Below are 12,208 nucleotides of genomic sequence, written 5' to 3' on the forward strand. Positions count from 1 at the left end.
TCAGCGAGGCAACCTAGTATACCTACAATCTTGGCTTTTAAACTTGGAACAGTGGATAATGAGCATCATCGCTGTCCCTGAGATGTTATGGAAGCTAATGACCTTTCGGCGTAAACTTTTTTATGCCTTTAGTGTGTATAAGTCAGATCCTGTGATGGGCGCTTTGGCTCAGCACCTTGGAACGGTCTTCTTCCAGAGAGGAAACACAGTCTTTGATTAAATGCCCTCAGCGGGCAGGGACAGGACACAGCTGGGGTTTGAATAAGGCTAAATCCCATCAGATTGGAAATCAAGAAGCTGCTGCTTTTGAAGATCATAAATCTGGAAGGCAGCAGAGGCAAGGGGCTGTGAGTCCCTGCTCAGAGAAGGTAGTGCCACGTCTCTGTGGCTGCTAGCGCTTCTCTCTGGCTGTTGCTCCCAGAATTACTTTAAAGATGGACACGAGAAGGGATAAGATTTTAACACTCGGACTACTAAGAAGCAATGAAAGCCTTGGAGAAGACCTAATTAAGAATATGAAATGTCATGGAAATGAGGAGGACTTGAATGCCAGAAACTCTTGTTTCATGTCTCCATGTTTTTCTGAAAGGCACAAGCACAACTTTGAATAAAAGAAGAGCTTAAAGCTGCAAGTCTGTTAGCTCATTGCTACCAGCAACTTTAGATCATGGGGTTTTGCCTCATGTGACTTTCCTTGGCTTTGTGATATTTGTATATGTCCCACTCCGTGAAACCACACTTCAGCATTTATTGTGGTCACTTGTGTTCTTGGCCATCAGCCAACTTACTGGCGCCATTGCCAAAATGAAGACATTCAACAGGGGTAAGGGAAACCTCTCCTTCCTCAGGCAGCTCCGTGGATGCTGGAGCTGCGTGCACATCTGGCTGTCTCTCGAGCAGCTGCTCTCCCTCCACCGTATACCCCACCCACGCAGACAGCCCAGGCCTCTGAGCTCCTTATTGCTCTAAGTGTTTGCTCTTGGATCCGTGCTTCACGTGTTTTATTTACATGCTTTATTTTTCATTTTATGAACAAATCGATAACTAGACTTACTCTTTATCGCACTGGATTAGCTTTATTTATTCCGTTTGAATTTGATTAAAAAGCTGTCAAACATAAGTCTACATTTATATCAGCAGAATAATTTCACAGAACCGGCTATGAGATGTGTTCAGCTAGAACACAGTTTTCAAAATAAAACAATGTTTGATATATTCTAGACAGTTACCCTTTTGTTTATCCATGACAACTGAAATTAACCATCAAATGGATAAAGCAATCCAAGTCCAGTCAAGTAATCCTTAGGGCATATGAAAAAAAAGCCTTTTTAAAAAAAGTTCTTTCTAGATGGATTTAATGTAATTCACCAATAAAGCATCCTCAGAAGCATAATAAAAATTCTACATAAAATGACATAGCCAGGGAAAAGGAAGATATACAGTCTGATGAAGATTCAAAATGGATGTTAACATTAAAAATGAACACTCATGCAATTCCTATATAATATAAAGATCAAAATTGCAGGGCACTAATTTTGCTTCTAATTTATAAGACAGTATGTTTATGGGACTGCAAATAGTATATGTAGAAAAACATATCCAGGGCTTCCCTTGTGGCGCAGTGGTTGAGAGTCCGCCTGCCGATGCAGGGGACACGGGTTCGTGCCCCGGTCCGGGAGGATCCCACATGCCGTGGAGCGGCTGGGACCATGAGCCATAGCCGCTGAGCCAGCGAGTCCGGAGCCTGTGCTCCGCAATGGGAGAGGCCACAACAGTGAGAGGTCCCCGCGTACCGCAAAAACAAAACAAAACAAAACATATCCAATGGCAAATGTTTTGAACTGCCATTTTTCTTCAGAAAAAATGCCATTCAACATGTATTTGTAAATTTCAGCATCTAGCACCAAGGATAGCTGGACTAGATTTACACTTAATGAAAAGGTTCTTGAAAGAGGAAATATGTCTATTTTGGTTGAGATCCTGATTTCCTTTGTTCTATTTAAAAAGTATTCATTTCTGCCTTCTCCCGTCTTTTGGTTCTACTCGTGTACCCGTGGGCGTATGGGCAGAGGCCTGAGGCAGCCAGGGTAGTGAAGAGGCTCACCTGTGTGGACACATACCCACACTCTCAATCACACTCACACTCACACTCACTCACATGTCTACACATACACAACCACACGTCCAATGCCCGGGAGTCGAATTAAGGCTATTTTTGGATATATGCTGTCCTCTGAACAATATTCTATAGCGTGGAGCATGCATAATGCATAATGTATGCCTAGAAGTGCTGAAATGCACAACACTGAAGGGGTTAATGTAGAACACATATAGGCAAATACTGTCAACTGTTTTATTCAAATGTTTGGAACTTAAACACAAAATCATCATTAAGTTTTTACAAAATGAGGCATCTGTCACTTGAAAGGAAAAAAATATTTCAGAAATATGTTTACAGAAACGTAAAAATATTAGGCATCGAGACAGATGTGAACATACTTAGTAACTCGTCTTGTCTGTCAGTCTTCCTCCGAGCCAAAGATCTTACTGTACTCGCTCAGCATGAGCTCGGCGATCTGGTTCTGGTACACCATGTGCACCGCCATGTTCCCTGTCTCGTTTTCGGCTCGCAGAAGGGTGGGTCCAAATACAATCCCTAGGCTTTGTGTGGACATGAGGTTCTTGGATGCTTCGGCCACTATCCTATGGAGAGAGAGAGAAAAAAAAGACCCACTGGAGTTTGAATAAAATTGTGGCTACTTTTGAATTATAAAGTTCTGTGATCTTGAATCCTTTTTCTTCGTTCAATTTCGACTTAAAGAAGGAGAATAAGGGCAGTGATTGGCTTTGGCAAAACACAGAATGCAACACAAGCAAAAAAAAAAAAAAAAATTCAGGTTCCAGAAATACTACTAGACCACAGCATTATTTAATCTTCTACTCTGTGTGCTTTACTGTATGGAAATAGAACCTATGACTTTTGGGGGGAGGATTCTATCCCCATAATACCTGGCCATTGTGGGTGCTTAATAAATGTTTGTGGAATGAATGAATGAATAAATTAGCAAAACTGAGAAAAATTACTGTGGAGAGTTAACAAGATTCAACCCGTGAAGTGGTTATAGTCAATGGAGGAAACAGGTCAGACATGCACAGAATATATAAGAAGCCAAACACACAAAAAATAGAACAATAGATACATAATTCATGATGGAAGGACCAAAAAAATAATTAAGTTTTTAGTGATTAGCATGAGTCAAGTATTCCTGACAAATGCTAATTGCAATATGTTTTGTAGAGAGGGTAGGTTCTGGGACATTTAGGTGTATAACAAAATTCTAAGTGTTCCCACCCATTTTACTCAATTTAGCTCACATCTCAATAAAATGCAGAGGCCTGTAGCATTTGCAAAGGAGAAGAGTCCCACTGGAATCAAAGAAATGTTTGCTTATGTGAGGACTGTGGAGAGCTGGAATACCAATGAAACATTAGGATGTGGTTTTATTACTGGTAATGTCTTGCCTGCTTCAACACGGGACTCTTAAAAAGAAAATACAGCCCCCTCCTATCAATTGAGGCTTTAAAATAAAAAAAAAAGAAGGCTTATTCTCACCATTGAAACCCCCTTGGTTTTATATTAAAATTAGGTTTTAGTGATGTTAGGGAAATAGGGAGAGCACGTGGAAGGACAGGGTGCTAAGAAATACTGTAGTCTGCATTGCTGCAGGACACCGACCCAAGGGAAATATAAGCTCAGAGAATAAAGTGGGGCAAAAGAATAATTTACTGCAAGGCAGTGGGGCATCCAGTCTCAGAGCCCACTGGGGCACTGGTTGAGCTCTAGCGGACTCTGTGTTTGGTCTGTGTGGGCCCACCTAGTCCCCACTCAGAGGAGGCAGGAGGAAGGAAGACTTGCTCTCTTTCCATCTCTCCACAAACCCAGATCTCTGACATACCATTTCGGTGACCAAGAGCCCATGCCTCCTCTCTCCTGAAAGAGACTGAGAAGGGCCAAAGCCTTCAGTTTGTGACTCCCCACAAGATGTCAGCAAGATGTCACTGACCTGATCAATATCAGTAGTAATCAAGGAAAATCAAGTATTATTCTAAGCAAGTTTATTTACTTATTGGCCGCAGAGGCATGCGGGATCTTAGTTCCCTGACCAGGGATCAAACCCGCACCCCTATTCCATAGTGGAAGTGCAGAGTCTTAACCACTGGACCGCCAGGGAAGTCCCTATTATTTATTTTTTATTTAATTTAATTTTTAAATTGAAATATAGTTGATTTTATTCTAAGCAATTTTGGGGTCTCATTTAACTTCATAACAATCCCATGAGGTAGTATCTATTATTTAAGCCCTTTTGACAAACGAGAAGACTGAGGCCAAGAGCGGCGAAGTGCCTGATATCACACAGAGCTGAGGCTCAGACCCAGGCAGGTGGGTTGCAGCTCCCATGGAAACATCATTGCCCTGGGGTGTGTTATGGCTCCTATGCTTAATAACTGGGCTGACATGTCACTCTACCATCTTCCACATGTTATTGGTCCTTCCATAAGGGGGTCTGGAGTTTTATTCCTCACAGTAGCATTGTGATTGACAGCCTGGTTACAATGGATTTATTGTGGGGAAAATTACTCTTAAACTTGGACTAAATATTCAAGATATTCTGCCTCCCATTTTCATTTTTCTTCTCCTTCAAATGGAAAGCATTTGTACCTGTGCGTAATGTTGGCATGACTACGTTTCTGGAAGGGATTCTCACATTTAAAGTATCAGTGAGTTATCAGAGACTTCAAGTTTAGAGTTTCCTTTGGAATGTAAGAAACTGTGCCACTTTGCTACTACATTTACCAAAAGTCTGTAGAATGATTTTAAAACACTCTCCTAACCTGGAGTAGGCACAAATGGAGTGGGGCTTTGCTTCTCTTTAATACACCTATTTACCTTGGCTTAAAGTCTCTCTTGAGCCTCTCCCAGACCTCTTGATTATAAAAATCACTTTTATGATTCACTGTGAAGGAAGACAGTTTTTCTCTTTTGGATTTAAAGTAATACCTTTTTGGGATGCTAACTCATTCATTGACTATGCCACAATAATAATTTAAAATTTTGTTAAACAAATATGGAGAGAGATAACATAAGTGATCAATTAATTATTAGGTAAAAGTTGCTTTAAAAACATTACCCATAGGTAGCAAAGGTCTAGGCTGATAAGAATTATCTATCAGAGAACAGGGCTCAGAAGGCATGGGGCATGAAGAAGGTAAAATTAAAAGCAAAAGTCTAGGGCTTCCCTGGTGGCGCAGTGGTTGAGAGTCCGCCTGCCGATGCAGGGAACGCGGGTTCGTGCCCCGGTCCGGGAAGATCCCACATGACGCGGAGCTGCTGGGCCCGTGAGCCATGGCCGCTGGGCCTGCGCGTCCGGAGCTTGTGTTCCGCAACGGGAGAGGCCACAGCAGTGAGAGGCCCGCATACCGCAAAAAAAAAAAAAAAAAAAAAAAAAGCAAAATCCTATTCAAGTATGAAGGTGAATGGCTGATATAGGGCCAACAGGGGAGAAGAAGAACATTAGGATCTGGAGTTTAGGGAGACTGAAAGGGGAAAGGGGTGACCTCAAGACAGATTGATGATGGGAGATATAGTTTCCTAGTTAATAATGGCTATAATTTCAGTCAATAGCAGGAACAATGAGATTTGGGGTATAACTGGGAGCCAGAATTGTGTCAAACTCAAGGTGAGGCTAGAAATCAAGGGACGTCCAAGAGCTGATTATCGGAAGGGACAGTTGTGGCTGTCATTATTGGAGATTATGGGGGTAGAAGCTGGGAGAGGTCTAGGCTATCTGGAGGAACTGGCGTGACTGGAGGGGTCTCCAGGGCATACAGGAAAGATATAGCTGGTGGGACCCGAGCTGCGAGAGGAGAAAAAGAAGGCTGAAATGGGACTAGATTATTTTTTAATTTTCCCAGTGTTCTCTATATTTTTCCTGCTCAGCAAAAGTCCTGATCTGAGAATCCAGAGCAGGACCAAATCTAGAGGAAAGCAAGGCTGTGTTTCAATGGAGTGAAGAGTAGGAGGCTACAGCGGGCTGTCAGAGCCCCCTCCGGGAAAGGATCCGCTCTTGGCCAGTGGATCATGGGAGAGGACTCCTGTAATGGATTTCTGCCAAGTCATCGGTTTCCTAAATTTCCCATGGACAAGTGTTCACTTTGAGCTCTTCTGAGTGTGTAAATGTGGAACATTCATGCCATCTCAACCTGTGTTACTTGTGTCCATTTCTCTTCACACTCTCTGTGTGACTTTAATAAAACCAGTTTTAACTAATGGGTGCTTTCAAGTAATCTTGTTACAAGTAGATTTTACCAAATAACACTTAGTGTTGTATTCTTGTTATATTTGCATTACTGCAGGTTAAATTTTCTTAGCAGCTTGGAATTTTTTCCAAGTTGGGAAAATTAAGTTACTTGCAATAACTTTTAGAAAAATCAAATGTAGTTAAGAAAGAATGTTAAGAAAATGTGGATATGTATTATACAGAATGCATGCTTTCTTGCCTATTCTGTTACAAAACGTGTGCTTGTGTGTGTGTGTGTGTGTGTGTGTGTGTATGTATTTCATTGGCAATTTATGTTCTGAATATCAACCAACCAGTAGTTGGTATATTGAGAAATCAATCAGTCTTTAGGTTAGAAAAGATGCTGAGGGTGAAGACTATTTTGGGGTCGAAGTCACCAACTACCAAACTGTATGATTCATGTAGATAGACAAAAATATTCTTACATCAACATTCACATTAGATTAAACCCCTTTATAGTAAAGAGTGGTGATAGATATTTCTAGCAAAGAAGGCTCCCAAACTGGGGATGTCTGGAAAATGTATTCATGCTGTTATGGATGTATTCATGCTGTTATAGACTTCACTATTCAAATGTGAACTTACCTGCGCTGTACCTCAACAGACTCTTAAATAGTTAAGTGGTTGATTTAGGACCACATAAGTAGTCAACCACAATGTCAAAATACAGCTAGAATACAATCCTACGAAATTATTCAAATCTCAGTTTTTTACCTCAGATCAATGGGTGTCATAATTTCCACTCTCACTATGGGGACTATCTGGGCATTGCAAGTGTCATTATTTCTGAAGGCTTCAACTAGTAAAACATATGTAGAGGAGATATAGAGGCTATCGAAAGAAATAAAAGCCCTGCATGGAAAAAAATGCAATCTAGTATGTAAGATGGAAAACTCTCAAAAACAGTAAGTTGTACTTCCAGTAGTTTAAAATACAGTTGAGTTGTATTATTGGAGGGGAGGATCTGATTCAGAAACCAAATAGATTTTTACTATGGGTTTGGCAGTACTTCCAAGACAGCTTTCACTAAAGTGAGTTCCGCAAAACACCATCTCTGTGACATACTTCACAAAAATAGCAATCTGGAGTAAGAAAAGTTTTGGAGAAAATTATATGCCATTTTTCTTTCTTGGAAATTTACAATGCACAATAGCATAATAAAGGCTCTGACAAGTCCTGCAGAAAACTAACCCTGTTCATCTTTGTGTAACTCTTGCGCTCCCTAACTTACTTGCACGTTGTGGATCCTCTTTCTTGAGAGACAATAAACAGCATACATTAAGAAATGTTACTTCTAGTGTGCTTTGCTAAGGATCTACTAAGTCTGAAACATTATGGATTTCACCCTCCTATGCCACCCAGGCTTCAGAACTCCATAGCAGCTAATTCAAAGAGGTCAGATTGTGGTCATTTCTGGCAAGTTCCATCCCTCGGGTAGGGCTTAGATTTCATCTGGCCTTAAACTCCATGACAGTGTTGTAAATTTTGAGCTACAATTTAACCTGTTTTCAGCAAAGAAATGAAAGAAGCTCCCTTTTTAGGACAAAACAAAGGCCAAAAGGCAAAAGACCACATCTGAATGAGAAAGGTGAGAGCAGAGACATGGTTGAGAGATTACCACACAGTAAATTGATGGATGGTAAGAAGGTGCAAAAACATTTAGATCTTAGATCAATATTTGGAAATTCTTCTACATGTTTGTTTACTCACCATTAGATTACTCCCAAGAAATCCTTATAGCAAAGATACGTGATTTGCAGCCACATGAAGAGCTCAAAGTTTAGTGCCTGTGAATGCTTGACTAATAGGAAAAATACCCCAAACTGCAACTCTTTTGAAAAAGGCTATTTATTAACACTGCTTAGTTTAAAATAGCCTGACAAAAATAATTATGATTTTATGAATTTCTTCACAAAATAGCACTTGATATGTGTTCATTTTAAAAGAAACTCTTATACCGCTAAGTAAATTCAAGTTTATAAAATCTTGAAGTGGGTAAGAATTCATTTTTCTGGCAAGAGATCAAAAAGGTGATATACAGTTTACAGCATAAGAAGGAAAAGAAATACCAGAGCTACTTTTTGTTGGGCCCAAATGGACGGAGCAATGATCCATCAATTTTAGATTATTTTAGAAACAATCTATAATCCAGAGCTATAGGCGCTGGACCCCAGGCAAAAAAAAAATCCTCAGAGCCTTATGCTGGGTAAGTTTTTCCAAAAGTGAGCTGAATTGCTAACTCAAAGGAATTTCTTAGTTGCTTAAGATCACAGCCAAATGATTCAAAATGAAAGAGAGATTTACTATAAAACTAAAAATTAATGCTGAATTAAGAAGACCAAAGCATTTAATAATAATCCAGCTCCAAACAGATATATGGATGCAAACTTCCTTTTAAGTTTGTGCTTTGCTGTTACCATAGTGACTTGCAAAGCAAGTAGAAAGCCACATAATTGCCTGCAGAACAAGCCTCAGGTTATTGGAGGTGTACTAAAAATATTCCCTTCCCTATCTCTGGATTGCTGTGATTTTTCCAACAGACATAACTTTAGGATGGTTTAACTTGAATGGGGAAAGTGCGGTGGTAAACGTACTTTTGCCATCAGGTCACACTTGCAAAATACAGCTCATCCACTGTATGTGAAATGTTAATTGTGACTTTGACCATTTCAGTGAAGAGAGGCTGTTAAAAATAGAATAAATTTTCAATGTGCTCAACTTATGTTTCCTATGTGCTATAACTACTTTTGTGGGGGGGGGTTCCATGCTAACCATATGCTTGCCTACTCTCAATTTGCACAAACTATACTGCTGTCTACACTGGCCTTTTTATTTTTTTTTAAAGATTGGGGACTTAGCAGGAATTCTACCTTCTCCCTTAAAGTCATGGCTGTATGTTAGAAAATTTTTCAAATATTGCAAAAGCAGAAGAGCATTCACAAATGTTTTTGCATTTAATACTAATGTATTTCAAGGCAGTGATTCACTGGTGATTCAGTCATTTTTTATATGCAAATTTATAAATTAATTGATTTAAACTAATTGTAAAGTCTTCAATTTTATACTTAAATATCATATTATTGTTTTCCAAAGTAAGCAAAAAACTATCCTCCTAAAAAGGAATTACTGCTATATTCCGATATTTTTGCTTTTAAATTATCTTTAAAGCTATGTGCATGTAATTCTTTCAAAGCACATCATGGAAAAGGTACTTTATATGGCAGTCGCACATTCACAGGCAACAGGGCCTTATTCTTTGCATTTATTGAGTACCCTCTTTGCATTGATTTCATTGCAAAAGACTGAAACATTTTCAATTATTCACTTGTTTCATATTTATATTGATTGGCCATTACAGGGAGAGTCTAATGTATCTTTAAAGCAATATTCAGAACAATAAGACAGGAGGAGTGATAAAATAAAAAAAAGTGGCTAGCCCATAGACCTCAAAATGGCTTATTTCTGGTTGGAATATGTATTCTATAAGGTGATAACAACCATGGATAAAATGGGATATCATAGCCAAAGCTCTTACATAGTAGATAATATCAAAAGGAACACTAACAGTAGTTACTATTTGTTGAATATCTTTTATGTGTTAATCACTGTGCTTCAAATATATCACAATTTTCAAAGGTAGACTTAAAAATCAGCTTTAATTTCTTTTGTTATGATTATAAGGTAATACATTCTATTAGAATTTGAAAATTTAGTAAAGTATAGTAAAGAAAAAACCACACCAGCAACTGTGAACAGTAACTCAAGGTACCCATTATTCATTCATAAAAATCTGTTACTCAGTAGACCTGCTATTACTCAACACCTGCTAGGTGCCTGACGCTGTTCTGGATGTTGAGGATGGTGCAGTGAGTAAAACAAAATCCCTGCCCATATGCAGCATACAATCTAGTGGGGGAGCCAGACAACAAACAATACACTATATCAGTATATGGTGTGATTTCAGGCACTGAGGTACTTCAAGAAAAACTAAGAGAAGTGGTGGTTCTTCCACTGACCCTGGGAGCCTTTTAAAAGTTTCTCATGGCCTAGAATCCATCCCCAGAGATTCTTCTTTACCAAGAATGAGTGGAGCCTGGCTGGCTGTAGATAATACAGCCCCTAGATTATTCCACTGTGTAGAGAGGTGGAAAGTGCACATGTGGCAGACAAGGTGCTCAGAAGTTCTTTCTAAGGAAGGGATGCTGGGGCAGAGAGCAGCTTATGTGCACAAACCAAGGGAAAGAAAACGCCAGGCAAGGAAAAGTAGGTAGAAAGCCCCAGTGGTGAAGTTGGGCTGGGTGGTTCTAGGAATAGAGAAGAGGAGAGTGAGGCAGAGAAGGTAGGAGATGCTGTGGGCGGACTCATGGGCCTTGGTAAGGATTTAGGACTTAATTCTAACAGTTATGGGAATTCAACCTTGGGTTTTGAGCAAGAGAATAACACTGCCAGCATTTAATATAAATGTATAAGTAATTTATTTACATACATATTCAAGAAAATACTTTCTATATAATTTTGTATTCACCGTTTTTCACTTCTATCATGAGCAATTCCCATGTTTTATATAAGTAGTATATATTTTTTACTCATTACCTTATATGGGACAGAATGGGCTGTACCCTATGATTTCTTAGTAGAAGTGAAATTGATGTATTAAAAAATATTTTTGTGTACTCTTTCTCCACATTTTGGAGTATTTAGGCAGTGGTTTCCAAATGGGGCAACTACCCACTCCCACTCCCCCTATTAGGCATTTGCAATGTCTGGAGACATTTCTGATTGTCATGACTGGGCGGAGTGGGGGAGTTGAGTTGCTATGGTATCTAGTGGGTACAGGCAAAGGATGCTGCTAAACATTCTACAGTGCACAGGACAGTCCCCCAAACAAAGAATTTATCCAGCCCAAAATGTCGATAGTGTTGCTGTTGAGAAACCCTGCCTCAGGGTAAAATAGTAGAAATGTAACAATTAGATCGATGGTTCTGAAACTTTACCATTCATGAGAGTAATTTGGAAACCATATGAAACACAAGTTTGCTGAACTTCACCTTCAGATTTTTGGTTCAGCACCTCTGGAGAAGGACTTGCGAATATATGCATTTGTCACAAGTCCCTAGAGATGATACAACTGGTCCCGGGACCACACTTTGAGAACTTGTGCTAGATTAAGATATTGGTTCTCTTTTCTTAAAATATGATAACGTGGGATATGTAACATGACAACCCATAGTCCTGTTAGCATTATTATCACTTGGTTTTATTCTTTTTAAAATAATTGCTAACTTGATAGGTGAAAAATGATTGTCATTGTTTGAATTTAGGATTCTTTGAAGTTAGGAGATGGGGAAGAAGTTAAGAAAAGAACAGCCATGTGGATTTTTTCTTCTGTGAACAATTGTTCATATCACCTGCCTTTTTCCTATTGAGAGCATATCATTTTATTTGTTTACTTAATCCACTTACTTATTTTGTATAACAAAACTAACACATAGTCTTTAACAGCGTGCTAATCAGGAGTATGTAGAATAAAAAGGTAAAATACTCTGGTTTTCTAGTCAAACTCCTTCATGATAACTATAATTAACAGATGGGTGTTCCTTCTGGATGCTTTTCTATCTATCCGTCTACCTATCTATCTATCTATATATATTTTTTCTTTTTAAAAAAGTACGTAATATGGTACAATTTGCTTTTTTCCCCCTTAACTATATATCATGGGAATCTTTCTAAGTCAGTACATATAAAAATACCTCACCCTTTAAAAAAAATGTTCTTACATTTCATAACATGGAAATAATTTATTTAACCATTCCCCTGCTGATGGACTTTTAGGTTGCTTCTAATTTTTT

General features: G+C 39.0%; 1 protein-coding gene across 4 annotated transcripts in view; it reads right to left on the minus strand.

The window, feature by feature from the left end:
* Positions 1 to 2,339: 2,339 nt before the first annotated feature.
* Positions 2,340 to 12,208, minus strand: part of ARHGAP15 (Rho GTPase activating protein 15) — a 623,633-nt gene continuing 613,764 nt past the window's right edge. For all 4 annotated transcript variants that reach the window (XM_032637027.1, XM_032637031.1, XM_032637030.1 and 1 more), the window contains one exon: positions 2,340 to 2,703. In XM_032637027.1, coding sequence (XP_032492918.1) covers positions 2,520 to 2,703 — 184 coding nt within the window. In that variant the 3' untranslated portion in view covers positions 2,340 to 2,519. The remainder of the gene's footprint in view (positions 2,704 to 12,208) is intronic.

The sequence above is a fragment of the Phocoena sinus genome, chromosome 7 (genome assembly GCF_008692025.1).
Source record: "Phocoena sinus isolate mPhoSin1 chromosome 7, mPhoSin1.pri, whole genome shotgun sequence".
Lineage (NCBI taxonomy): Eukaryota > Metazoa > Chordata > Mammalia > Artiodactyla > Phocoenidae > Phocoena > Phocoena sinus.